Here is a 22980-nt window from a genome sequence, read left to right on the forward strand (position 1 = left end):
TAAAACATATAGGATACACAGGGTTCATTCTAATAGGCTCTTTTCTTAAAAAAGGAAACATTACCTTATGAAAGACATCCTCATTTTACTAGGAGAAAAGAAATATTCTACAAAGGAGAGAAATCAAAGATTCTGAATAAGCACAGCAGAAAGTCATCACAGAGAATTTTGTGCAGACATTAAGAAACTTATTGCTTTCTTTCAGCCTCTTTGCATAGTTTATATTCCAATTGCTTCTCTTTGTTCAACTTAGTATAAAAACAATTAGGCTTTGCCATTTGTTTGGGTTTTAGTTTCACTAAGGCTACTCTGTCCATAAACTATATGACATACATTTCAATTCTTTATATATTTTTAATCTGTTTCACGTGAAATTAATTCTCAGGGTAGCACCAGAACCTAATAGGATAGAGATAAGTTTTACCTTGTATGTGTTCAGTGTTGGCTGTTTCAAGGGCTTAGGTAAAACAAAGTAATGCTACACCACAAGCTGAAATTGATAGCTAAAGTTCTTTGAGTCTATAGTTTGATTGTAAAGAATTGTGTGGAAAAACAAAGTTCTGAGAGAAGAGAAATAATTCAAATTGTGTGATTGTCCAGCCTGAAAAATTTAGTATTAGCCCTTCCAGTTTTTCCAGAAGAAATGGTTTACTAATTAACAAGTGTTAGAGACCTATACCACAAAAAGTGAAAGTCTATATGCAGATTTGGAAATTTGAGCTTCATTCTAGGCTTGGTTGTGAGAATACCGAAAGCGTCTGAATACTTTGGGAAAGAGAACAAAGAAATATTTTTTGGACAATCATTTTAAATATGTCACAAATAAATTGTCAGCATCTTGTGCTTTACCATTTACTGTTATTTTAAAAAGACCTGTATACATATTTGTTGCTAGAGATCCTGTTCTGTAAGTAAAAATTTTAAAATGAGATGAAAGCAATATCCCATTTCTAGCTGCACTTTAAAATTAGTGACACGTAAAAATAGCCATATTTATGTTGCACCTCTGTTCTAACATTTTGTTTACATTTAGCTAACCCAAATTCTCACAGAAGGCCAGTAGTGTTATTATTACCCCGGTTTCACAAATGGAAAAAGGAAATGGCAGAGTTCTAAAGTCACAAATTCCTCCTGAATAAGAAAATCAGATGTGTAAGGATGGCAAAACTCCACCTTCATTCTTTAGAGTCCAGGTTGAACTTGGAAGTAAAAGAATATGCCAACCACAGACAGGCATAGCATTTTAATACAAATATTATGTGGCACACAGTAATGGTGACCTAGAGAAAATGGTAGTACCCACTAACATGTTGAACTGGATCAATAGCAGCAAACAAAATGTGACAAGGTAAAGAAGCTTGGAAGTGACCAAGAAGGGCTAGTTTATTTAACAGTTTAGTTCATTTGCAGGGAATTCTCTGGGCCTCAATTTCTGGCCTTTACAGGAACTTTTCTTGCTCTCCTCTCCCTTAATATAAGGACATCATTCCTGTGCGAATTTCAATCTTTTATACTTTTTTTTTAAAGATGCTTTTAACCTGTCTACATCATTAATAAAATAGAAGAATATATTTCTAACTAATTCAAATGCTTTGTCATTAAAATTGAAGCCCTTAGTAAAATTCTTAGGCGATGATGACTCTAAGTTCAAACACCATGTAATCAAAGGGAGGGAGAAAAGCAGGAATTAAAAACATACTACTATGTTCACTCTCAGAGGCCTCAGGTCATTGCCCAGACAAGGGCGGAGCCAACAGGACAGAGGCAGTGCCGCAAGAGCCCCGCCTCTTGTAGTTCTCAATTAGGTCCGATCACAGCTTATATCAACCCAGGTTGCAACCTTCCACGTTACTTGACTAACTGCTTTTGTAGGGGACGTGTTAGTCATGTCTGGTCGCGGTAAAGGAGGCAAGGGCCTTGGCAAAGGCGGCGCCAAACGTCACCGTAAGGTGCTGCGCGACAACATCCAGGGCATCACCAAGCCCGCCATCCGCCGCCTGGCTCGCCGCGGCGGCGTCAAGCGCATCTCCGGCCTCATCTACGAGGAGACGCGCGGGGTGCTGAAGGTGTTCCTGGAGAACGTGATCCGCGACGCCGTCACTTACACGGAGCACGCCAAGCGCAAGACGGTCACCGCCATGGACGTGGTCTACGCGCTCAAGCGCCAGGGACGCACGCTCTACGGTTTCGGCGGCTAAACCATACGTCTTTGTTACTTTCCTAAAGGCCCTTTTCAGGGCCGACCACTTTCTCACAAAAGGAGTCACGTCACTGTATAAGTCGGGTGTGAGCCAGGTTAGTTAGGCTCTATAGAGCCGGCGGACCTTAAGCGTTCCCAGTTTGGGCCGCAGCGAAAGGCCGTGCCAGACCCGTTACCCATTTCTCTCCTTGGAGGGAAGTGGGGTCCTATCCCCACTGCCAGCAGCTTGTAGAGTCCCGGTGCCATCTGAACAAAAGAGAGTGAAAAGTCTTTTTTTTTTTCCTAGGGAACCAGTTTCAGTGTTAACTAAAGGACAATTTGAACCTTGTATGTGAAGATCTCTATCCCATTTACATAGGTATTATAAGTAACCTAGAGTAATTTCAAATGCATTGGAAGATCGTTGTGTGAGTACAGTTCCATTTTAGATAAGGTAAATAAGCACTTGGGGAGCAAATGATGAGTCTAGTTTGAAAGCTAAGAACTTGGAGAACTTAGTGTAGCATTGTTAGTAAGTGAGTAGAAAAAAGTTTTATTAGGAACTGGATAAACAGTAAAGGTCTGTATCCATAAAGTGGAATATTACACAGACCTACAGTTTTTCCAACTGCCATGAAAAAAATTATACTCCATGAAGAATACATGGAGTTATTTGTACTTTTCCATGGTTCTGCTATTCCATACGTTGTTCTTGGCAGTGGCGTCCAATTCCATTATTTATTTGTTCTGTGTTCTGTGAAATAGTTTATATTACAGCTGTTCTAGTCCAGTTGGTAGCCAGGCCAAAGCCTATTGTGATAGTGCAGCTATTTTTCATCCTAATGGTTGCTTTTTTTTTTTTTTTTAAGAGTCCTTAACTTGTATTCTATAAATTTCCTTCACTCACTCCCACCTACACTAAAAAATAATTTTAAAAATACTGTTTACCTCTTCCGCTAATGGCCAGACATACCCAGTTGCATGTCTAATGTATCTACTTGAATATTTAATAAGCATTCCAGACTTGTCCAAAATAGTTATCTTGACGTCCAAATGGTTTTTTCTTCAGTATTCCCCATTTCAGTAAAGGGAACTCCATTCTTCCAGCAGCTCAGGCCAAAAACCTTGCAGTCGTGGTTTGTCCAATTTTCTGACAACTTCCATTCAGTCCTGTGCTCTGTGCTCCAAGTTCACCTTCCAGTTCTTAGGCTGCTGCTGCTTCTCTCAGAGAAACCACATCATCTTTTGTCTGGATGACTCCAATGACTTCTAACTAATCTTTTTGCTGCACTTTTGATGCCACCTTCCTAGTTTCTTCTCTACCTAGCAGCAAGAATATCCCTGTCTTCATGAAAAATATTCACCTCTTCCTTCTCAGAATATTTCCAGTGGTTTTCCATTGTCTTCATAATAATATCCTTATTACAGCCCAAAAGCATACGGAATACTCAGTGCCTGAGTCCTAGGGGTTTCTAGGGACTTTCAGTGAGTGCTAAATACTGGAAAATACCAGACAAACAAGGTCCTACTGTTGTAGGCAGCTGAGTTAGATAGAAATGTTATAGGCAGTCAGACAGGGCCCTCGAAGGAGCCTACATGAAAGATAAGATACATTTTTGCTGTGGCCAGACCTCAAGGCAAAAGATTAAACAAATACACCCACATACCTCCCTAGGGATGGACATCAGGGATTGATATTCTAAATAGGTAGTGATCATCTTGAAGAGTCCCTGATCCCAGCCCCTTAGAGGAAAAGCACCTGTTCTGTATTCATGGCCGCTTGCTATGTGACTCGTTTCCCCATTTAATCCCAATTTAATCAATTTTACCTGAACAATTCTCATTGGCTGACCATAGTTTTGTCCATTTTCCCCTACCTTGGACCCGCCTCGCCTCGTGGTTTTGCTCTATAAAAGTCCCTAGAAAAGAGAGTCTGGGGCTACCACTCGAGACCCCCTTCTGACCCTCTCTTGGGCAGAAGCTTTCTTTCCCTCAATAAATATATTCTGCTCTTAACCTCCTTTGTCCCTAAAATTCATTCTTCGATTTTAGAGAACATGAACTCGTCCCAGGTATAGTTTAGGTTGGGAATTTTTATTTTCCTGTATCACTACCAGATCTGGCTCCTGGTTTATCCTCTGACCTCATTCCCTATTGCATTATTATTTGCTGATCTTGCTATTTTTTTAGTGGAAGGAGACATGAGTTTTTACACTTTTTTCTTTCTTCCTGGAAATGTTTTATACCAGATATCTGCTTGTCTTTGTACTTCATTTCTTTCAGGCCTCAGCTCAAATATCCACCTCATTAAACAGACCCCTCCCCCCCCCACCATGTGGTCTAAAATAATGCCTACCCCTTCATTTCTGTAATAGCACACAAATGTGCTATTTTATCTATAATACATTCTTCAATTTTTTGTTTACAATTCTGTCTTCCTCGTCTAGAATGTTATTCTTTGAAAGTGAGAACTTTGTTTTCTGTACCACACAGAATAGACCTAAACCCAGAACAGATCTAAAGTTTAAAATACAGTCTACGGAAGTTTGTTAAATGCATACATGTATGACCTTTTAACCAAGTCTCCAAGGCTGCCTCTAGCCCTGCAAGAACGCTGCTGCAACTGAGCACTCAGCATAGCAGTTTCTCTTTAGATTTGAGGGATGGGACAAGGACTGTAAATCAACCAAGAACTGAATGAATGGACTTAAAGAAGGCTCAGAGGTTTCCACCCATAGGGGTGGTAAACTAAGATGACTACAGTGCTGTCAGTACTGGTCTGAAATACTGTAAAAATATCAGGTACAGAATAATAGAAGTCACCTGTGACTACATATGAGCACATGGAATTCTCATCTCCTCACTGGCATACTGGAGGAGGCCATTAAATATCTCTTAAAGAAATACCAACTAAAAAGGACAGAATATGACAATCTTCCCTGCCAGGCCCATTTTGCTTGTCTGACTCCAAAATTGTTGAAATTGTCAGTCTTACATTAGGCCACAATGGCTACTTTCATCATTCTCCAACAAATGGTAAATGACCATTGACAGGTGGAAAACAGGATCCTCGAATCTAGGACACCCTCACAAAGGCAAGCACACTAAGGCTAAAAGCAGCCACTTACAAAAATGATACCAAAAATAGCCCAGTGAGAAGCGTTTGAGTATCTCTTCAGATAATGTTTCTCTATTAGCCAAGGGAGTTCACATCCATTCCTCAGAGTTCTGAAATCTGATATTATTTGATCACATAATTAGATTGGAGGGATCCTTTACAATTTTACGCTACAATCACTAGAGAATGCCCATACAGTACTTCTGAGTCTAGCACATGAAGACATTAACAGGCCAACAGCGCCTCTCCTTATTAATCCTCATCACCTGCTTCCCTGTCTGCAGGTTTCTCCATACACATTAAGATAGTTTACACAACTTAAAAAGTCATCCACTTTACGTGAACAATTCGAAGAGTTTGTATTTTCTACTTGTACAACCATCAAAACTAGTTTTAGGGCATCGCTTAATTTTCATTCTTCTGTGAAGAAAAACTATCCTTAAATTTCTTAGGATTCTGCATTCTGAGCAGCCATCTCTCTAAACAGGGTTTTCATTTTCTTTCATCCAGCTGTCCTGGTAGTCTGAACCTGCTTTCCATTTCAGGAAAACAAATCATCCGATTGGTGGCTACAATCTCCGTACTGTTCTTGGAACAAGATTGAGGGTGATTTACTTTTCCTATTTCACACTACATAGTTCTATATAACAGGGCCCGCCACTTTCCCCTTCATCAGGCCATCTGTTCTGATTGGCTGACAATGAGCCGAGCTCGCTGATAGGGCAGTATCTTCACTTGCTCGCTAAACTGACAAGATCCTTAAAAGCATTCCTAGTGTCTTAGTATGTTTCTACTCTTACCCGGTGCTTTTAATTTTCTTTCTACTCTTAACCTGTGAAGGGAAGCGAGTAGTAGGCAAATGATTTGAGTAAGGTGTGTGTAACACTTTATTTGGCTTTACCCTTGCAGCCCCGGCATACGTTCTAACCACCTTCAGACCTCTTTGGCTCTAATTTGGTACAGCTCCTTTTTGAATAGTTGGGCGGCCCTGAAAAGGGCCTTTGTTAGGAAGCGGAAGCCGCAGCAAACTCAGAAATCTCAGCCGCCGAAGCCGTAGAGCGTGCGTCCCTGGCGCTTGAGCGCGTAGACCACGTCCATGGCGGTGACCGTCTTGCGCTTGGCGTGCTCCGTGTAGGTGACGGCGTCGCGGATCACGTTCTCCAGGAACACCTTCAGCACCCCGCGCGTCTCCTCGTAGATGAGACCAGAGATGCGCTTGACGCCGCCGCGCCGCGCCAAGCGGCGGATGGCGGGCTTGGTGATGCCCTGGATGTTGTCGCGCAGCACCTTACGGTGACGTTTGGCGCCACCTTTTCCAAGGCCCTTACCTCCCTTACCACGGCCAGACATGACTCCCTCAGAGAAGTAACAGCAAGTGAGAATGCAGGCGCGAACCAGTCCTTATATATCTGCGCCCCCTCCCCCCGCCCAGCCGCGGCAGCGCAGGCAATAAAAAGTGCGCAGGCGCGAAACGTGATGCTGGCAGTCCCCGCCCACAACCCGCCTCAGAGCCCCAGGAAGTGGAAGGCGTGGACAGGGGAGGGCAAGCTAGGGTCAGTTGCTTCCACAAGTTTGTAAGGAAGCTTGACTTACTATATTATAAATGTAAACTCATGATTTCAGGAGCACTTTCAACACTTACGGGAAAATCTTTCACAACTCGACTTTGATCGTGATACTTTAACAAGGATATAACTGAACAGCTTGCCAGAAGCCAGATTTTGTGAATTTTCCCACAAACTCTGTGTTAGGGATGTTATACTATCACGTTTTCTGGCACTCGAGACTAGGTTTAAAGCACGGAATGCGATTTCTCCCAACCCCTCTAAGATCCTCAATGTACATTTCAGGGGAAGACCCGTGAGTCGAGTGCTTATGTATTTTCTTCCACGCTAAAATGCATTTACGATTTACCTAGTGGATCTTTAGTCACTTCACTTGAAAACATGGGTTAAGTTGGTGGAACTTACAGCCATTTTAGTTGAAAATGTGAGTGGCTCTGAAAAGAGCCTTTGATTAGAACCTTAAACTTGGTAGTGCTAATTAAGCCCTCTCCCCACGGATGCGGCGCGCCAGCTGGATGTCCTTGGGCATGATAGTGACGCGCTTGGCGTGTATAGCACACAAGTTAGTGTCCTCGAACAGACCCACCAGGTAAGCTTCACAGGCCTCCTGCAGCGCCATGACAGCCGAGCTCTGGAAACGCAGGTCGGTCTTAAAGTCCTGTGCGATCTCGCGCACCAGGCGCTGGAAGGGCAGCTTACGGATCAGCAGCTCGGTGGACTTCTGGTAGCGCCGGATCTCGCGCAGCGCCACGGTGCCGGGCCGGTAGCGGTGAGGCTTCTTCACGCCGCCGGTGGCCGGCGCGCTCTTGCGAGCAGCCTTGGTAGCCAGCTGCTTGCGCGGGGCTTTGCCGCCGGTGGACTTGCGAGCAGTCTGCTTTGTGCGAGCCATTCCTACAACTTCAAAAGAATCTGAAAGCTGCTAAAGCTGTATTCCACAGCAGCTTTGCTCTTATTTATAGTATGTACTGTGTGGTGACTGGACGATAACACAGTGTGTTCTTATGACGCCCCAGACTCTGATTGGTGTGTTTTAAAACGTCCTGCCAACGTGCAGTTTCATTGGTTACTATTTTCAATCCCGTAGTCTTTTCAGGTTTTTCACTTCCCCTTCCTGATCTTCATCTTTATAAACCTAAAGGACGTTCGGTTTGCCTTTTTGTAAAATTAGACATTAATTTGCAGGATAATTATAGTCAATTCTGGATTTGGGAAAATAGAGATTAAGTTAATAGTGGCTATCCACTCCGGAAATATACTATTTATATTTTGCTGCTTTCCTCTGACACCGAGTTTGTGACACCTTTTGCAAAATTCGGATTCCTTTACTGTTTATATTGAATAAGGACTATTATGGAGCCCTAGAAAACATACCGTGCCTAGTAAAATTAAATCACTGCTCACAGAAACATTTTCTCTAGTAAAATATCCTTTTGTTAAGTGTTCGTGCTCTTTTGTAGTCTTGGAGGCTTTTGAAAGCTTTTTTTTCCTACCGATGGCCTAGCGCATACTCTGCTCGGTGCAAAATGGCGGTGTCTGCCTCGTTTCCCGCCTTGCCGCGGGGCCACATGAGCGCGCCATTCCGATCAGCCGGATTAGACCAGAGGTCAAGGTGTGTAATTCAGTTTGGGGATGAGCAGACCCGATATCTGTAAAACATTAAAATGTTGGCGATTTTCAGTGCTAACAAGAAGCAGACATAATTCAACGTTTTGATTGATTTATTCCATTTTCCCAAGTGTCCTTTGAGAAAGCAGTTCTAGCACCATTCATTTGCGCAAAGCCTTTCTATTGCTTTCTGCGGGGGAGGGGAAGCCAAGGTTTAACACAATGGAAACAAAGAAGGGAGGCACAACTGTTTAAATGCAATCATACCGAAGTAGAACCAGAGTCACATAGTTCTCAGTTATTTCCGTACCGAAAGCTTTGATTAGATGCTTTGTTACTGTACGAAAATTTTGTTTCAAAAAGGATTTACTTAAAAACCTAACAATCTTGTCAACGTTATTTTGTAAGCTATCTTTCAAACGAGATGCGTGATATTGTTTTCATTTGTCTTGTTCCACATTCTTGGAAATTATTCATACATTTGAAAAGATAGCTTCTCAATAAAATGAAAAAATGCACAAAATCCTAGGACTATTACGTTATTTATTGTATTCCTAGGCCGGCGTGGACTTTAAAAAGTAATGCGCGTGGAAGAAGTCACTGCCTTGTTCTCCCATGGACTGGGCAATTACACACAGCCAGCCTATGGAAGAGGATGAGAACTTAATAGCACTTTATTCTCCTGTTTACAGCCACTGGTCTGTAACATGAAATTATTTTAGTATGTTGATGCTTTTCAACACGAGTTAAAGGAAGACTGCCCTACAATCTTACCCCAGGGATGTTGCCCTCTTGTCTTCACACAAAAGGGATTTAAATTCTTGGGACAATGCCTCTCAGAGAACCGGCTCATCCACCTAGCGTTTATTTAATCTCTGTGTAGGCGCAGTTGTGAGTCCTGTGAGTGGAGTGAGGATGAAGAGATTGTGTCACAGCGCAGATTGTATGTGTTGAGGTGGAACCGAGCTCTCTTTGGGTATGTAGTAGGGCTAAGGGCGTTGAAGATCCGTGAAATGCACTGGATGGCAAGAAAAGACAGTTATAACTGGAAGTGGTTTGCGTAACTCTCCCCACACGTGCAGTTAGAGTAACACCGGCGGTTACTGAATTGAGGAGTATTCTGGTTAGTTTTCCTTTGCCCAAAGCATGGAAGGCCAGAACCAGACACTCTTCAGCGAGCCAGGGGCAATCTCATGCCTGACAGCCGGTCCTAAAGGAGTAGAAGGCGTACACCGCGCTGCTCTTGCTACCTCCCTTATTCAAGATGTGCTCGTTTTCATTCCTAAAAAACTAGACTCGAACATCCACGCCGAGTCATCGCCTAGTAGCTTCAACCTAAATTCCTTGTGTGATTGCCTGCCTCATTCACACAGTTCCCCCGCTCTCTGGAGAGGCTATCTAAGGCGATAGCACTCTGTAAAGTTACTGGGCGGCACAGCCCGACTGGACTTTGCCTGAATTTCCATTTTTGCAAGGCGACTGGGACAGATTTCGAGGTGCGTTCGCGAACGAAGAGGGCAGGGAGACCAGATTGCTCAGAGAAAACCCGGGAAGCTCCGTGGCCGCCCAGGTGGCGCGGCGGTTTGGGGGCGGTGCCAGCGCGCACCAATCACGCGCAGCCCTGCTCTATAAATAGGCGTCGCCCAGTGACTCGCGCGCTCCTTATCAGTGGGTCTCCCTCCCTTTTGCTGTACTTTCTCTCAGTCGCCATGTCCGAGACGGCGCCGGCTGCACAGCCGGCCTCAACGGCTCCCGAGAAGCCGGCGGCTGCCAAGAAAGCTAAGAAGCCTGCAAAGGCTTCGGCAGCTGCTAAAAAGAAACCTGCGGGCCCCTCTGTGTCCGAGCTCATCCTGCAGGCGGTCTCCTCTTCTAAGGAGCGCAGCGGGGTGTCGCTGGCAGCGCTCAAGAAGGCGTTGGCGGCCGCCGGTTACGATGTGGAGAAGAATAACAGCCGCATCAAGTTGGGGCTTAAGGGCCTGGTGAGCAAGGGCACCCTAGTGCAGACCAAGGGCACCGGCGCCTCTGGTTCTTTCAAACTGAATAAGAAGGCGCCCTCCGGGGAGCCCAAGCCCAACACCGCGAAAGTTGCGACAAAGGCCAAGGCCGCGGGCGCTCCCAAGAAGCAGAAGAAAGCTCCGGCGGCCACCGCCAAGAGGGCGGTTAAGACTCCCAAGAAGGCCAAGAAGCCTGCGCTGGCGAAGAAACCTTCCAAGAGCCCGAAGAAGCCGAAAGTCGTGAGACCCAAGAAAGTAGCTAAGAGCCCCGCGAAGGCCAAGGCCGTGAAGCCTAAAGCGGCTAAGGCGAAGGTGATTAAGCCTAAGGCTGCCAAGCCCAAAAAGGCAACGCCCAAGAAAAAGTGAGAGCAGTCTGGTTGGAAGATCCTTCCGGTAACCCAACGGCTCTTTTAAGAGCCACCATTACATAGTTCAGGGAAAGAGCGTTGCACTCGTTGGCAGTTAGACGGCGTTCAGTCGCTGAAGCTAACAGGGTCTGGAGGCTTGCGTTTCCCTGTGTTTACCGATCGTCCGAATTTCGCATTTTCTGAGTTTACCGTTTTGGAAATAAAGCCCTTATTCTCTACATATTAGAAACACTTGGGGAATTTGGAGACAACCGCCCCCACCAGTACTAAAGTAGTTAAAGGTTATTAGGGCAAACTAGGCCCAGGCTGGGGCGTGTGCCACGTGCTTCTTACCTGCAGAAATTTGTGTTAAGATTAAGTAACGGCTGCATTCTTGGACCAGTGCTGCTAAAGTAGCTTCAATCTAGGTAGACCTAAAAGGCTGCGGTGGGTGGGGATAGGAGAGCTACACTCCCTACGAGTGCGTGGGTGGATCTGTCCCGGGAAATGCCGGTGGGCCTCGGCAGCAGTTTGTGGCCCTAAGCCCAGCCAGTGACCGGCCTCAAGCAGGGTCATCACTACTACTGGGGACAGGGGCTGTTGCGACGGGCGGTGCCCTAACCCGGGTGGGCTGGGGGCCGGGTCAGGACTGAGACCTTAGTTGGAGTCTTAGGCCTAAGGCCAGAGATCCCTTAGGTTTCTGTTTATAGAAACAGCTCTCCCTGATTGCCACTTTCATTCAATGTGGAAGAAACTGGATATTTCATCTCTTGGTTTTTCAGTTCTGGAGCAGCCCCCTCCAGCCCCCTTTAAACGCGGGTGCTCTCACACGATACCCCTTGTGGGCCCGCTGGCGGGTGTTTGGGGGGGAGGGTAAGGGAGATTTCCGCAGGGTGAGCTCCCCAGGTTAGAGTTTACCTGCGCAAGACATTAACAACAGGCAGCATGGAGCAGAGCACAGCCCAAGAGCAGCCTGCATCTTTATTGTGTAATTCTTATACAGGTTGTTATCTTATATGTACATTCTTATACTGTGCGGTAACCAACATATGCGTGTTTACCTGTGCTAAGTCAATTGTTTCCTACTCTTTGGGGTCACGTCCTCAGATGTCCTTAGACTCCCCGAGTTTTGAAGCAGTCTGAGTGCTTCCCTACACCTCTTTCAGCTTTTGCAATTATAATTCTGGATTCACATTTTAATGACTTGTCTATTCTGGATGCTTAAAACCTTTCTTCTGATGAAAGATTAACTATAGAATACTCCAACATTCATTAAACTTTTTTTTTTTTAATTGAACACCAGGCTGGGGATATAGCTCAGCGGCACAAACCTGCCTGACAAGCACAAGGTGAATTCGATTATTGTTTTTTTTTAAAAAAAATTGGAAACCATAATATATAAATAAAAATCCTAAAACTAATATAAATGTCAGTGAATAAACACAGCAATTGACTAGTCAAAAATAGAATGTCTCCCAACCTGCCCAGAGTGTCCTCACACTTGTTGTGTCATTAATTTTTGATTTTCCCTAAATATAACCACTATCCTAATTTCCAGCACTAATGCATCTGTTTTTGAAACTTGTATAAAAAATGGAAATAAAACAATAAACACTCTTATAGAACCTTAGGTTTGAACACTTTCATGTGCTGCTGTGTATAACTTTAATTCATTTCTAATGAATTAAATGTAATTCATCTTACTTCATATTTTATGAATGTAGCACAGTCTAGGTATCAAGTCCTTCACTGATCGATGTCTGAGTTCTTTCTAGTTATTACAAATAATGTGAACATTCTTGTGCATATGTCTTGGGTATATATACACACATACCTGTTGTTTGTATATCTCTGAATAGAATCATCTGATCAAATAATAAACTCTGAAAGTGGTATGAATGAAAAATAAAACCACAGTTAGAAGATACAGTATGGATAAACCTCACAGATTATTCCATGAAATCTATGTATAGTCCCTATAGTTCCACATCCTTCCCAATAAGTTGTGTTTTTATTTTTATATTTTGTTTTGTATTTGTTTTTATTTTTTATTTTTATTTTGAAGTAGAATTTTGTTTTACTTTGCTTTATGTGTTTTGCTTTTATGACACGGGTTCCTGCTATGTTGCCCAGGCTGGCCTTGAACTCATGTTCCTCCTGACTCAGGCTCCCAGGCTGCTGGGATTGCAGACCTGCACCATCCAAGGCAGCTCTTATGGGCCTATTTGGCGGCTGTACAGAGGTAGGTCACTGTTTTTATTTTATATATTTTGCTCCCCCACCTTATTAAAAAATTGGGTTGTGTGTTAGTCTTTGTGGACTAAAACACCCCAGGCTGGGTAGTTTAAACAAAAGCAATTAATTCTCACAGTTCTGTGGGCCAGAAATCTCAAGTAGAGGTGGAAGCTTTGGTGGGGGCTGCCTAAGTGGCCTGCAGATGGTCACCTTATTCCCATGTCCTTCTTCATACCTAGGGAGGGTGAGCTCATGTCTCTTCCTCCTCTTATAAAGGCAACAGATCTCTCAGACTAGTGCCCCACCATTATGACCTCATTTAACCTTAATTATCTTTCTAAAGGCCCAGTTTCTAAATTCAGCCCACTGAGGGGTTACATTGTCAATATGTGGGGGTAGGGGTGCAATTCTGCTCCTACCAGGTTGTTTTGTTTGCTATTTTTAAAATAATTGCTTTTTCCCTTTTTAATTCTGGCACAAGCCCTTTGCCCAGTACATTTTATGTGCTGCAGATACCTGTAAACTTTTCATTCTTCTAAAAATATTGCTTGATAATATACTGTAAGTTAATCATAATGCCCTTTTATGCTAAAGCTTTTTCATGTCTTGAGTTATTTTCTTAGCCAAGGTCCCTTTTTTATATTCTTGTGAAATTAGGGGAGCAGTCATAGTTCTGAAACTACCCATACTTCTAAACCCATTTTTAAGTTGCTGGAGGTGGGTGTCCCAACTACCCTGCAGGTCAGTAATGTGCCTGAAATTATTAATTACTTACAGTTGGTTTATTGCCCTGAAAGGACACAGATTAAAGTCAGCAATGAAAGAAGCACACAGGACAGTGTTATGTACTGACCTGGCACTTGTTCCCCCCTCTTCTCAAGAAGGCATGTTTAAGTTCTAACTCCTAGGACCTCAGAATGTGGCATTATTTGGAAATAAGATTGTTGCAGATGTCACTATGAGGTCACAGTGGAGTAGGATGGGCTGATGACTTACAAGAGGAACTACTGTCCTTGTTTTTTTTTTTTTTTTTTTTGGTTTTTCTCCGGTACCGGGAACTGAACTCACAACCTTACACTTGCCAGGCAGGCGCTTTTTGCCGCTGAGCTAAATCCCCAGCCCTGGAACTAGTGTCCTTGTAAGAGGATGGCCACGTGAAGACAAAGACCCGCAGAGACTCATGCCATGGGGTGACAAACATAGGGACCATAGTCATACAGCTGCAAACCAAGGAGTCCCACAGGTTGCCAGCAAACTGCTAGGAGCTAGAAATAGCAAGGAAGAATTCCCCTCCAGGGTTCAAGGAAGTCACAGTTCTGCTGATTCCTAGACTCAAATTTCTCACCTCCAGACAATAAATGTGTTGCTTTAAGCCACCGCCTCAGCTTTTGGCACTTTATTTTTGTTACAGTAGCCCTCGGAAACCAATATAGGCACACTGCAGGGAAGTTCCCAGTGTGAACTTCCGAGCTTCCTGTCCAAGTGGTACTAGGAGCACTGTCACTTCCCAACATTAATGCATGATGACACATAGTCAATCAAGGAAGATCACTGAAGCTTTAGTGGCTGGAGTTTTTGTGAGAGTTCTGTGGCTGGTTACTCACATGGCTGACCTTTAGTTTCCAGCCCTTCTAGAGGTCGAGCAGATACTGGTGGCCTAAAATTCCCATTATTATCTTATCATTGACTATCTGGGGCCAACAACTCCAGGTAAATAAAGGCAGTCTTACCAGGTAGGACATTCCAAGGGCCTAGAGATCACCTCCAAGAAGTTGATGGGAAATACCATACCTTTCTTTGGTTAAGATTAAATCCCTACTGTATACTTTTAGAAGCTACGCTTCACATTTCGATCTAGTGAGATTCTTTCATGTGTATTGTATGAGATTGTGGTCAATTTTTTTCATTTTTCCTTTCTTTTTTTCTCTTTAAAAAGGATATACAACTGTCTGAGTACTATTTATGTATGAGTGTCCTTTCTCCATTGATTTATCATGCCACTTTATTTAGGAACCAGAGGCCAACAGTTGTGTGCGCCTGTCCATTGGTCTGTTGTCTGCATTTGTGTGGGGCTATTCCATTGATCTGTTTGCATTTGTGGGTGTCTGTTCCATTGGTTGGTTTGTCTGTTTTTGCACCAATGCCAGAATGTTTATTGTCACTTTATCCATTTTAATTTTCCTTAGAATCTTGTATTTCTTCAAGAATTCCCAGGATATTCTTGGTCCTTTATATTTCTATATTGAATATGTACCCTCTTTTAATTCCTATAGTAAATCTTGTTAGGAATTTAATTATGACTGCATTGAATTTATGAATCATTTGGGAGCCACTGGTACCTTTAAAATATGGAGTACTTCAGCTGCACATATTTCCCTTTTGTTATTTAGGCTTTCTGTTTAATTTCTAATTGAAAATTCACACATATCAACTGAAAGTATTAGTAACTTTTGTCTAGTTTTTAATGGCAAAAAACATCACAAGATAATTGAAAAAATGAGAAAAAAATTGAAACTAACATGGATAGAAGCTAATATCACAAATATTTAGATACAGAATTTCTATGTACTACTGAGAAAACACAAAAAACTTAGAAAAATGGGCAAAAGAAAGGACTACACAAAAAGTGCAATTAAACATGATCTCAATCTTGCTCATAATAGGAGTAATACAGATTAAAACTACACTGGAACACAATTTCTGAAGCTTCAACTTGAGAACAAAATCCCAACTTGTACAAAAATTCTTTGTAGACTTTCTTTGCGACATGCTGTGTGGAATAGACTCTCCTACACTGCTGGTAGCACCCCCATGGAGAGGTGTTTAGCGATATCTAATAAGAGGACATAACCTATTTAGCTTGTAAGTCAGAATTCCTAGGATTTAAATCATTTAAATCATTTAAATGATTCTGTAGGAATAATTTAAAAGATACTAACAGGAAACTATACTGAATTGGCTGTGGTGGTACACACCAGTAATCCCAGGTATTAGGGAGACTGAGACAAAGTGAAGGGTATCAAAAATTTGAGGCCAGCCTGGGCAACTTATCAAGATACTGTCTCAAAATTTTTGAAAAAGGACTGGAAATGTAGCTCATTGTAAGGCCATGTATTTAATTCCCAATAGTGCAAAGGACAAGCAAACGCTCACTGAAATATGCATGAAGCTATTCACTGCATACAGTACTATTTATTGTTTCTCCAGTTCTTTTTATTTTTCACCCCCAGGTACCTCGATTGTATTTCTTTCAAGAGAATAAGATAATGTAGTGCCATGTGAAACACAAATGCTCTTAGCAGCAAATTTAGGCCTCAAGTAGTCACTTATATGGACTTCAGTTTGTGTAGTTGTGGACACACTGAGCTCAAACACTGAACATGAAATGCAAGTCCAAAATTGTAGAGATCCAAGGCTATATTCTACATTTCCAAGTAGCAAAATCACTATCAAGGTTGTTTAGTAAGTATCATGGACAGAGAAGCCTTAGGGTGGAGGGCAGGTGGAGGAGCCAGGGGAAGGATGTCAGCATTGACACTGGCACTGTACAGAGAAAGAGGCAGCTCACCAAACAGGTGAGTGGCAGAGTGCTACTTGGTGTTCAAAGAGAACCAAAGGTGACCAGTATCCATGCTTCTATGCTTGGCCCTCAGCAAGCTCTACCTTAGACATCATTATTTACTTTATTACAGATCTACCAAAGTGAACAAAATATTTTATACCCATTGTCTAGTATTAAGCCCTGGGAAGATAATTGGCTTCATACTGTCTGTGTGTGGGAGTACAGCAGAATACCTGAGACTAGATAATTTATAAACAACAGAAATTTATCTCTCAGTACTGGAGGTTGAGATGCCCAAGAGCATGGCACTGGCAGCTGGTGGGGACCTCATTTTGTCATCCCATGGCAGAGATAGCAGAGAAGGGCAAGAGAACAGAGGGGGCTGAACTCACTTTTCCAAATCTATTCTCTTGATAACAAATCTGCTACTGTGATAACACTGATCCATTTATGAAGGTAAAGCCTTCACGTTCTAACCACCCCTTAAGGGCCCTCCTCTCATGTTTTGCAAAGTCTCTAATGTGAACTTTGGGGGACACTTTCAAACCATGGTATTGCTCTTCACTGTCGCTGATCTGGTCATCCTCCTTCAAGAGGGAGGCCAAGTTGGGAGACCAAACACCAAAAGGATGGCTACTTAGTGACAGAAGTCAGAGCCTAGAAGGAGAACCTACTATCCAACAGTTAGGATGCAGGTGTAGAGCCAGGTGTGGTGGCACAAGCCTGTAATTCCAGCACTCAGGAGACTGAGGCAGGAGGATTGTTGTGAGTTCGAGGCCAAGCTGAGCTACACAGTGAGATCAAGGTCAGCCTGAACTGCATAGTGAGACCCTGTCTCAAAAAGACAAAAACAAACAAACAAACAAAAAAATGGATGCAGGGATACAGAAATTGCCCAGGTCTTGGAGGTTGAAAGATCTGTCACTTCCTGGACATTGACATTTGCATGCTCAATGTCCCAGGGATTTCACTTTCTTGGCTGCAACCTGAGATGTGGCAACAGTATCCTCACATCCCAGGGTAGAAGTGTATTGTCTGTGTTAAGTGACAATGGAGCACATGTGGTTCCTGGAACACAATAGTGATTTGCAGGAGCTAGTTCACAGTGGCCTGAAAGCCAACTGATAAGTCTGAAAGCATTTTGTGAACCCATTGAATTGCTAAGCTCAGCAAGTATTTAAAATTAAATTATATAAACTTCTAAATAACGTACATATTTTAAAAGTTAATAAATATCCAACATTTCTAATGTTTCACTATTATCATTGTTGCTCATATCTCAGGTCTTCATGGTGAGCTACAGTGTGTTCCTTCCCAATTCCACGTTAGTCACACTGGTAGTCTAAAATCTAGGATGATGGGAGTAATGGTGAAAAGAAATGGGCAGACACTACAAATCAGGGGGTTCTTGGTTTTATTTTAATCTATGTGGAGTGAGTATTAATTTATCTTTCTGAGAGCTGACTTTGGCCTGCAGATGCTGGGTGTCTGGTATTGGTATGTGTGTGAAATACAATGTGGCTGAAGCTATTCCTTCCAACTGCTGCTGCCAGGATGAACCCTTACTATGGTGCAAACACAAAAAGGAAACAGAAAGTGAGTGAGAAGTCTCTTTCCAGCACTGTCCTCGAAAGCCACCTATTGGAAGATAGTTGGTAGCAAACCCCCATCGATGAGGATAGAAGAAACTAAACCTTCTGCTGCTGCTCCCTTGACGTCTGTCATACCGTTGTAAATACAGTTTTCCATTCACTGTGTGCTCTTCTGTGCTCTATTGGTTTAATTTCTTTTTTTGGCATCCTAAGATGACACTGTTTGGTTTTAAGTAGTTAAAGAATAAAAGATGGTGAACAGTTCAGTCAGTCTACTGATATGAGCATTCTGTTGTGATAGCTTCTATAGTTTCCATAAAGGGGTATGGGAGAATAAGGTGGCTGCTGAAAGTGACATAAGGGGTTGGGAAGAGCTCTGAGCTTAGAGAAGAGAATGTACAAAGCAGTTGTCAGATGGCAGGCTGGTCCCATGAAGGCAGAGCCTGCTTATTTACCATGGGTCCTCAATACCTACACTGAAGCCAAGCACAAAGTGGGTGCTTAGTAATATAGTTGAAAGAATGAAGTAGAAATAGAATAAATCTTAGAAACTCAGTTAGACTGGTGGGCAAAGTAGAAAATCCAGGTGAAGTCTGTGCACACGAGTTTATATTGATCAGAAGTCCCAAATGTGGTGCTTATCTTCTCCTGTGTTCAACCCTCTGGGTGTAGGTGCAGGAAAGACAAGCTTGCCCACAGTCGAGGTACAGCTGTGCCTGTGGACTGGTAAAAATGTGCAAGAAACTGAGATCTGGGAACAGATTCTGGAATACTGAGGGAAAGAAGTTGATGTGAGACTGAACAAGATCTTTTAAAAGTCCTGTCTTTGTTCCATGAGTGTATTTCTTATCAGGCCTAATTTTATCTTCAGCTGTCACTAAAATTTTATTCCTTGTTTTATAGTCATTTTTTCCACACCCATACTAAACTTTTTTATTGTTTCTTGCAAGTGACCATGTAAGTAACCAAGAGTATAGGGCCCATGACTACCACTTTGAGCTGCAAATGTAGGAGAAATCCTGTGAACAGATACCAAATGATTCTCCAATTGAAATCTAGGCCTTGGCAGCACCAAAAATTCGTTGTGTGAAATACCCAGACTTGAAAGCAATTGTGATCAAGCATCCTAGAGCTGGAAACCTATTGCCTCCTTACGGAGCCCTGTAGTGTTAGGTTCCCCAGGACCCAAGATCCACCCCCAGTATGACAACAAGGGGAACCTGCTGTTTTGATTTATATCTAGATTTCTGCTTAAAGTCTCATGGTGCCCACAGGTGGGGCTTTTGGAAGAGGGTTCGGTCATGCTATAAGGAATTTGCTGTTAGGGGGTGGGACCTAGTAAGAGGGCGGGTCTCTGGGGGCGTGGCCTACGGTGCAGTTTACTCCCGGCTCTTCCCTTCCCTTTCTACTTCCTGACAGCCAGGACAAAAACAGGTTTTCTTGGAGCCAGCCAAACATGGTCTAAAATTGTGAACCAAAATAAACTTCTCCTCCTCTAAATTGTAGGTGTCGGGTATTTTGTGCCAGCAATGAAGAAAGTGAGACACCAGCCAACTTACTCTTCAAGAAGAAACCACATTTCTTCCCCCCAAAATGTTTACATTTTAAGTCCTACTTGTCCTTCATTTCTCCCTTTGAAAGCTTGCCTTGTGGCCCATCTTGCTGAGCACAGAGTTTTCCTGGGAGAAGTATAAAGGCAGCTGCATCCTCCAGGCTGTAGATTCAATATTTCCTTCAGAATTGCTGCTAAACTGTCTACTCAAAAGAGAGAACCTACTTTAGGGAGAGATTGCAACTGCCTGTGGAAACTTATCTTTCATGGTATAGAATCAATTTTACCTCTTCGTGCAGCTTCATCATTTACTGATTTATTAAATTCCTGTCCCCTGTCTGAGTTTCTGGTCAGTTTCTCTATATGTAGGCAGCCCTTCTCCAGCCCACAACTGTCTCAGCCTGTATCTGTACCAACCAACCAGAGCCCTTCCAGTTGCATGCAGGGCTCCTAGTCTTACTGCAGGGCGCATGCAGTGAATATTAATCTAAAAAAGTCGAACAAGAGAGAAGAAAAAAATAAAACTCAAAGTGAAAGTTGCAGGTAAAGGGAGCTTGACACAATAACCTATAGTCCTAGACTACAAATAAGACACGTAAGGCACTGTCGGGGTGTAGGGCTTGGAGAGAACGGAGAATGGAGACCCAAAGAGATACCTCTGGAAATAGGACGATGAATGAGGTTTGGTGCGTTCCCATATTTGTCCAGCAGAGGGAGGTATCTGGCTGATAGTAGACTGACCCTAGATTCCCAACAAAGCCCAAATTGGGAGTCTTTAATACCCACCTTGTCTACTATTGCTAGAGAGAGGAAGAGAGACAGAGATTAGCTTAGAGCCTCCTCGATTCACTCCTCAGTTTTGAAAACAAAGGGGGAGGGGAGACAGAGGGAGAATGTAGAGACTGTTTATATATACTAATTAGAATTATCATGCAAAATATATACAGATCTTTTAAAATCAATCGTTAAAAGAAAATAAAAAAAAAATATTGCCGAAAGGTAAACCAACATAATAGAGAGAAGAAAAAAAACTACAGAACCACCAATTATTTCCAAAAGAGTAGAAAATGCAAACTAAAGCAATGGAATATCATTTCACACTGACAGTGTACAGGGAGGAATGTGGAGAAAAAAGGGCCCAATTTTTTTAAAATTCTGCATTCATGGATAAGAACTTTTGGAAATATAGTAAACCCTGATTAACAAAATCAATGGAGCAGTAGGTTTAGGCTTTGGATCAATAACACTTAATTTTTGCCATGGTTTTAGTATTTACCTGTGTTATCTGAGTCAACACCATAAAAGTTTTGACCTATAGTTCAACAAACTTTCTTGCATTGCTTGAAATTTTTGAAAAATTCGCAGGAAAACTATGAACACATCTGATACCATGCTGTGGCCCTTATCTGTGCCAATACTCCTGTCTCTCTCTCTCTTTCTCTCTCTCTCTCTCCCCACCTCTTGTTGTTGTTTTTTTGTTTGTTTGTTTGTTTGTTTTTTTCCTTTTTTTTGTGCTGGGAATTGAAGCCAGGACCTTCTACACGATAGGCAAAAATTCTGCCACTCACTGACATTCTGACCAACTGTTTGCAGGTGAATGTAGTTAATTTTCATTAAAACTCAATAAAGTGGGAACTGTTAATCTATGTATTCTGCAGACAGAAAAACTAAATGATGGGAGCTTCTTGGAATGGCATGGCCAGCACTTGGGGCAGAAGGAACTAGAGGTTTCTTATAGAGGGCCAGGCAGCAGAACAAACTCAGCATAGAGCATGCTAAACAGGGAGATTTGGGCAGCTCTGCTGAAAATAACCACACAACCTCTCCTCCCAGTGCCCAGGTGGCTGGTCACTGTGCTGACTTCTTTCATCATAGCATTAAGGGAGTCCTGACTCTCATACCTTGTTAATACATTAACATCATCTTCACATCCCATGAAGCTCAGCTCACACAGTCTGAATCTCCAAGGAAAAGATCTCATGAGCTTCCAGTTTCATAGCTCACGTCCTGGAAGAAGCAGAGGCAGAGACTCCTCAGTGCTCCTCTCCATTCAGCTCTGCACAACCATATCCTCCCATCCTGCATTCACATGGGACTCACCTGTTCAAGGTGTCTTTCACATCCTACACAGAAAACAAAAGTCAAACATGTTAGCATCAGGATTCCATGGGCTGTGGCATAGGAGACTCTGTAAACACACCACCCAAAGAAGGAAAGAGGGACCCAGCCTGAGACACCGCTGCAGAGTCAACAGCAATGATTCCACCCAGCCTCTGCCCACTCAGCAGGGGACTGTGATCTCCTGGGGGAAGCCTGTGAGGAAGAGCAGTGGCCACAGTGTCATCAGCCTGTGGCTCCTGGAGATGTGGGCAGGAGATTTGCTCAACTTCTCTCTGGCAAGACTGGCTTTCAGGGACCTGATGTCCTGTAGAGTGAGCCCATGTTGGAGATCATTTGTCACCACCATCTTCCATGGTGACTGCATACACAGCTCCTGAGACTGCACCATCTACATGGTAGCAGCAGGTATCACAGGGTGGTGGTTACACTTTTAATTAGAATGTGACCACCATTCCTGCTGGTTGGAGCCAGAATCAATAGCTCAGCTTTTATCTTAGCAAGATGCATCAATCATGTGGCTGTGAGAAGATCCCACAAGAGCTCTGGAGATTCCACAAGTAAATCAAAGAAAATGTTACCCCTTCTTTCAGCTGTTACAATCTGTCAATTGGAAGAGTATTTCATGAGAAAGTCTGATCATCAGGGAACTTTGGGCATGAAACAAAGGCGGAAGTGAGGGCAGAGGCTGTCCCATGGGTGCATTTGGCCACTTTTTGTTTACCTCAAGGAAATGTGTCTAATTCAAATAAAAGGACCATCTAGAGTAGTTACTGATGTATAACCTAAGAAAGACATTACTAAAACTCCCTACGCAATTGCCCACACTGGAGTAGAAGCACATCTTGCCAATTTCCCCATTTTCCTGACCATTCTCCTTCTTTCCTTCTCCAAGTCCACAGACTCACCTTCAGAAGGTTTGGGGCTGAGCTTTGACACTTTACAACCAATTCAAAGATATGGTCCTCACATTCATTGTTCTCTTGCTGCAGGTTGGCCTCACTCTCCCTCAGTCACCTCAACATCTGTGCTCTTCTTTCTCCAACTTCCAGAGACAGGACTTCTCCTCATGCAAAAAAACTGTGGAGATTCTTCAAGTCAGACATGATTTTT

The 22980-nt window shown here is 43.0% G+C and overlaps 4 protein-coding genes across 9 annotated transcripts; 2 read left to right on the forward strand and 2 right to left on the reverse strand.

The window, feature by feature from the left end:
• The first annotated feature begins 1872 nt into the window (after nt 1-1872).
• On the forward strand, nt 1873-2244 carry LOC106146536 (histone H4). Its single transcript, XM_013503801.1, has one exon. It carries the CDS (start codon nt 1887-1889, stop codon nt 2196-2198), a length of 312 nt encoding a protein of 103 aa, XP_013359255.1. The 5' UTR covers nt 1873-1886; the 3' UTR covers nt 2199-2244.
• Nucleotides 2245-6039: 3795 nt separating this feature from the next.
• LOC102026868 (histone H4) lies at nt 6040-7169 on the reverse strand. The gene has a single exon (XM_005403331.2). The coding sequence runs from the start codon at nt 6645-6647 to the stop codon at nt 6336-6338; it is 312 nt and encodes a 103-aa protein (XP_005403388.1). The 5' UTR covers nt 6648-7169; the 3' UTR covers nt 6040-6335.
• An 84-nt stretch (nt 7170-7253) lies between these two features.
• Nucleotides 7254-22879, reverse strand: LOC102026529 (histone H3.1). Of its 4 annotated transcripts, XM_013503785.1 has the most exons (4): nt 22776-22879; nt 21850-21872; nt 21651-21756; nt 7254-8508 (listed from the first exon to the last, which is right to left on the reverse strand). In XM_013503785.1, the coding sequence occupies exon 4, from the start codon at nt 7749-7751 to the stop codon at nt 7341-7343; it is 411 nt and encodes a 136-aa protein (XP_013359239.1). In that variant the 5' UTR covers nt 7752-8508; nt 21651-21756; nt 21850-21872; nt 22776-22879; the 3' UTR covers nt 7254-7340. The 4 variants fall into 4 exon arrangements, with proteins under 4 accessions (XP_013359239.1, XP_013359240.1, XP_013359241.1 ...); XM_013503786.1 differs by lacking the exons at nt 21651-21756; nt 21850-21872; nt 22776-22879 and adding an exon at nt 13897-17371; XM_013503787.1 differs by lacking the exons at nt 21651-21756; nt 21850-21872; nt 22776-22879 and adding an exon at nt 13819-17371.
• Nucleotides 9648-21663, forward strand: LOC102025362 (histone H1.1). Of its 3 annotated transcripts, none has more exons than XM_005403325.2 (3): nt 9648-10773; nt 12942-13050; nt 19704-21663. In XM_005403325.2, the coding sequence occupies exons 1-3, from the start codon at nt 10177-10179 to the stop codon at nt 19889-19891; spliced, it is 894 nt and encodes a 297-aa protein (XP_005403382.1). In that variant the 5' UTR covers nt 9648-10176; the 3' UTR covers nt 19892-21663. The 3 variants fall into 3 exon arrangements, 2 of the variants coding, with proteins under 2 accessions (XP_005403382.1, XP_005403383.1); XM_005403326.2 differs by having other exon boundaries at nt 18083-19792; XR_001231010.1 differs by lacking the exon at nt 19704-21663 and having other exon boundaries at nt 9648-11236; nt 12942-13026.
• Nucleotides 22880-22980: the final 101 nt, after the last annotated feature.

This window comes from Chinchilla lanigera, unplaced genomic scaffold (genome assembly GCF_000276665.1).
Source record: "Chinchilla lanigera isolate Chin_1 unplaced genomic scaffold, ChiLan1.0 scaffold00082, whole genome shotgun sequence".
Taxonomy (NCBI): domain Eukaryota; kingdom Metazoa; phylum Chordata; class Mammalia; order Rodentia; family Chinchillidae; genus Chinchilla; species Chinchilla lanigera.

Bases quoted from the DNA above. Each gene is read 5' to 3' on its own strand.
- LOC106146536 (XM_013503801.1), top strand. From the start codon at position 1,887: ATGTCTGGTCGCGGTAAAGGAGGCAAGGGCCTTGGCAAAGGCGGCGCC.
- LOC102026868 (XM_005403331.2), bottom strand. From the start codon at position 6,647: ATGTCTGGCCGTGGTAAGGGAGGTAAGGGCCTTGGAAAAGGTGGCGCC.
- LOC102026529 (XM_013503785.1), bottom strand. From the start codon at position 7,751: ATGGCTCGCACAAAGCAGACTGCTCGCAAGTCCACCGGCGGCAAAGCC.
- LOC102025362 (XM_005403325.2), top strand. From the start codon at position 10,177: ATGTCCGAGACGGCGCCGGCTGCACAGCCGGCCTCAACGGCTCCCGAG. The intron at 10,774-12,941 runs GTGATTAAGCCT...TATGTTGCCCAG, and splicing joins CTAAAGCGGCTAAGGCGAAG to GCTGGCCTTGAACTCATGTT. The intron at 13,051-19,703 runs GTAGGTCACTGT...TCTAAATTGTAG, and splicing joins TATTTGGCGGCTGTACAGAG to GTGTCGGGTATTTTGTGCCA.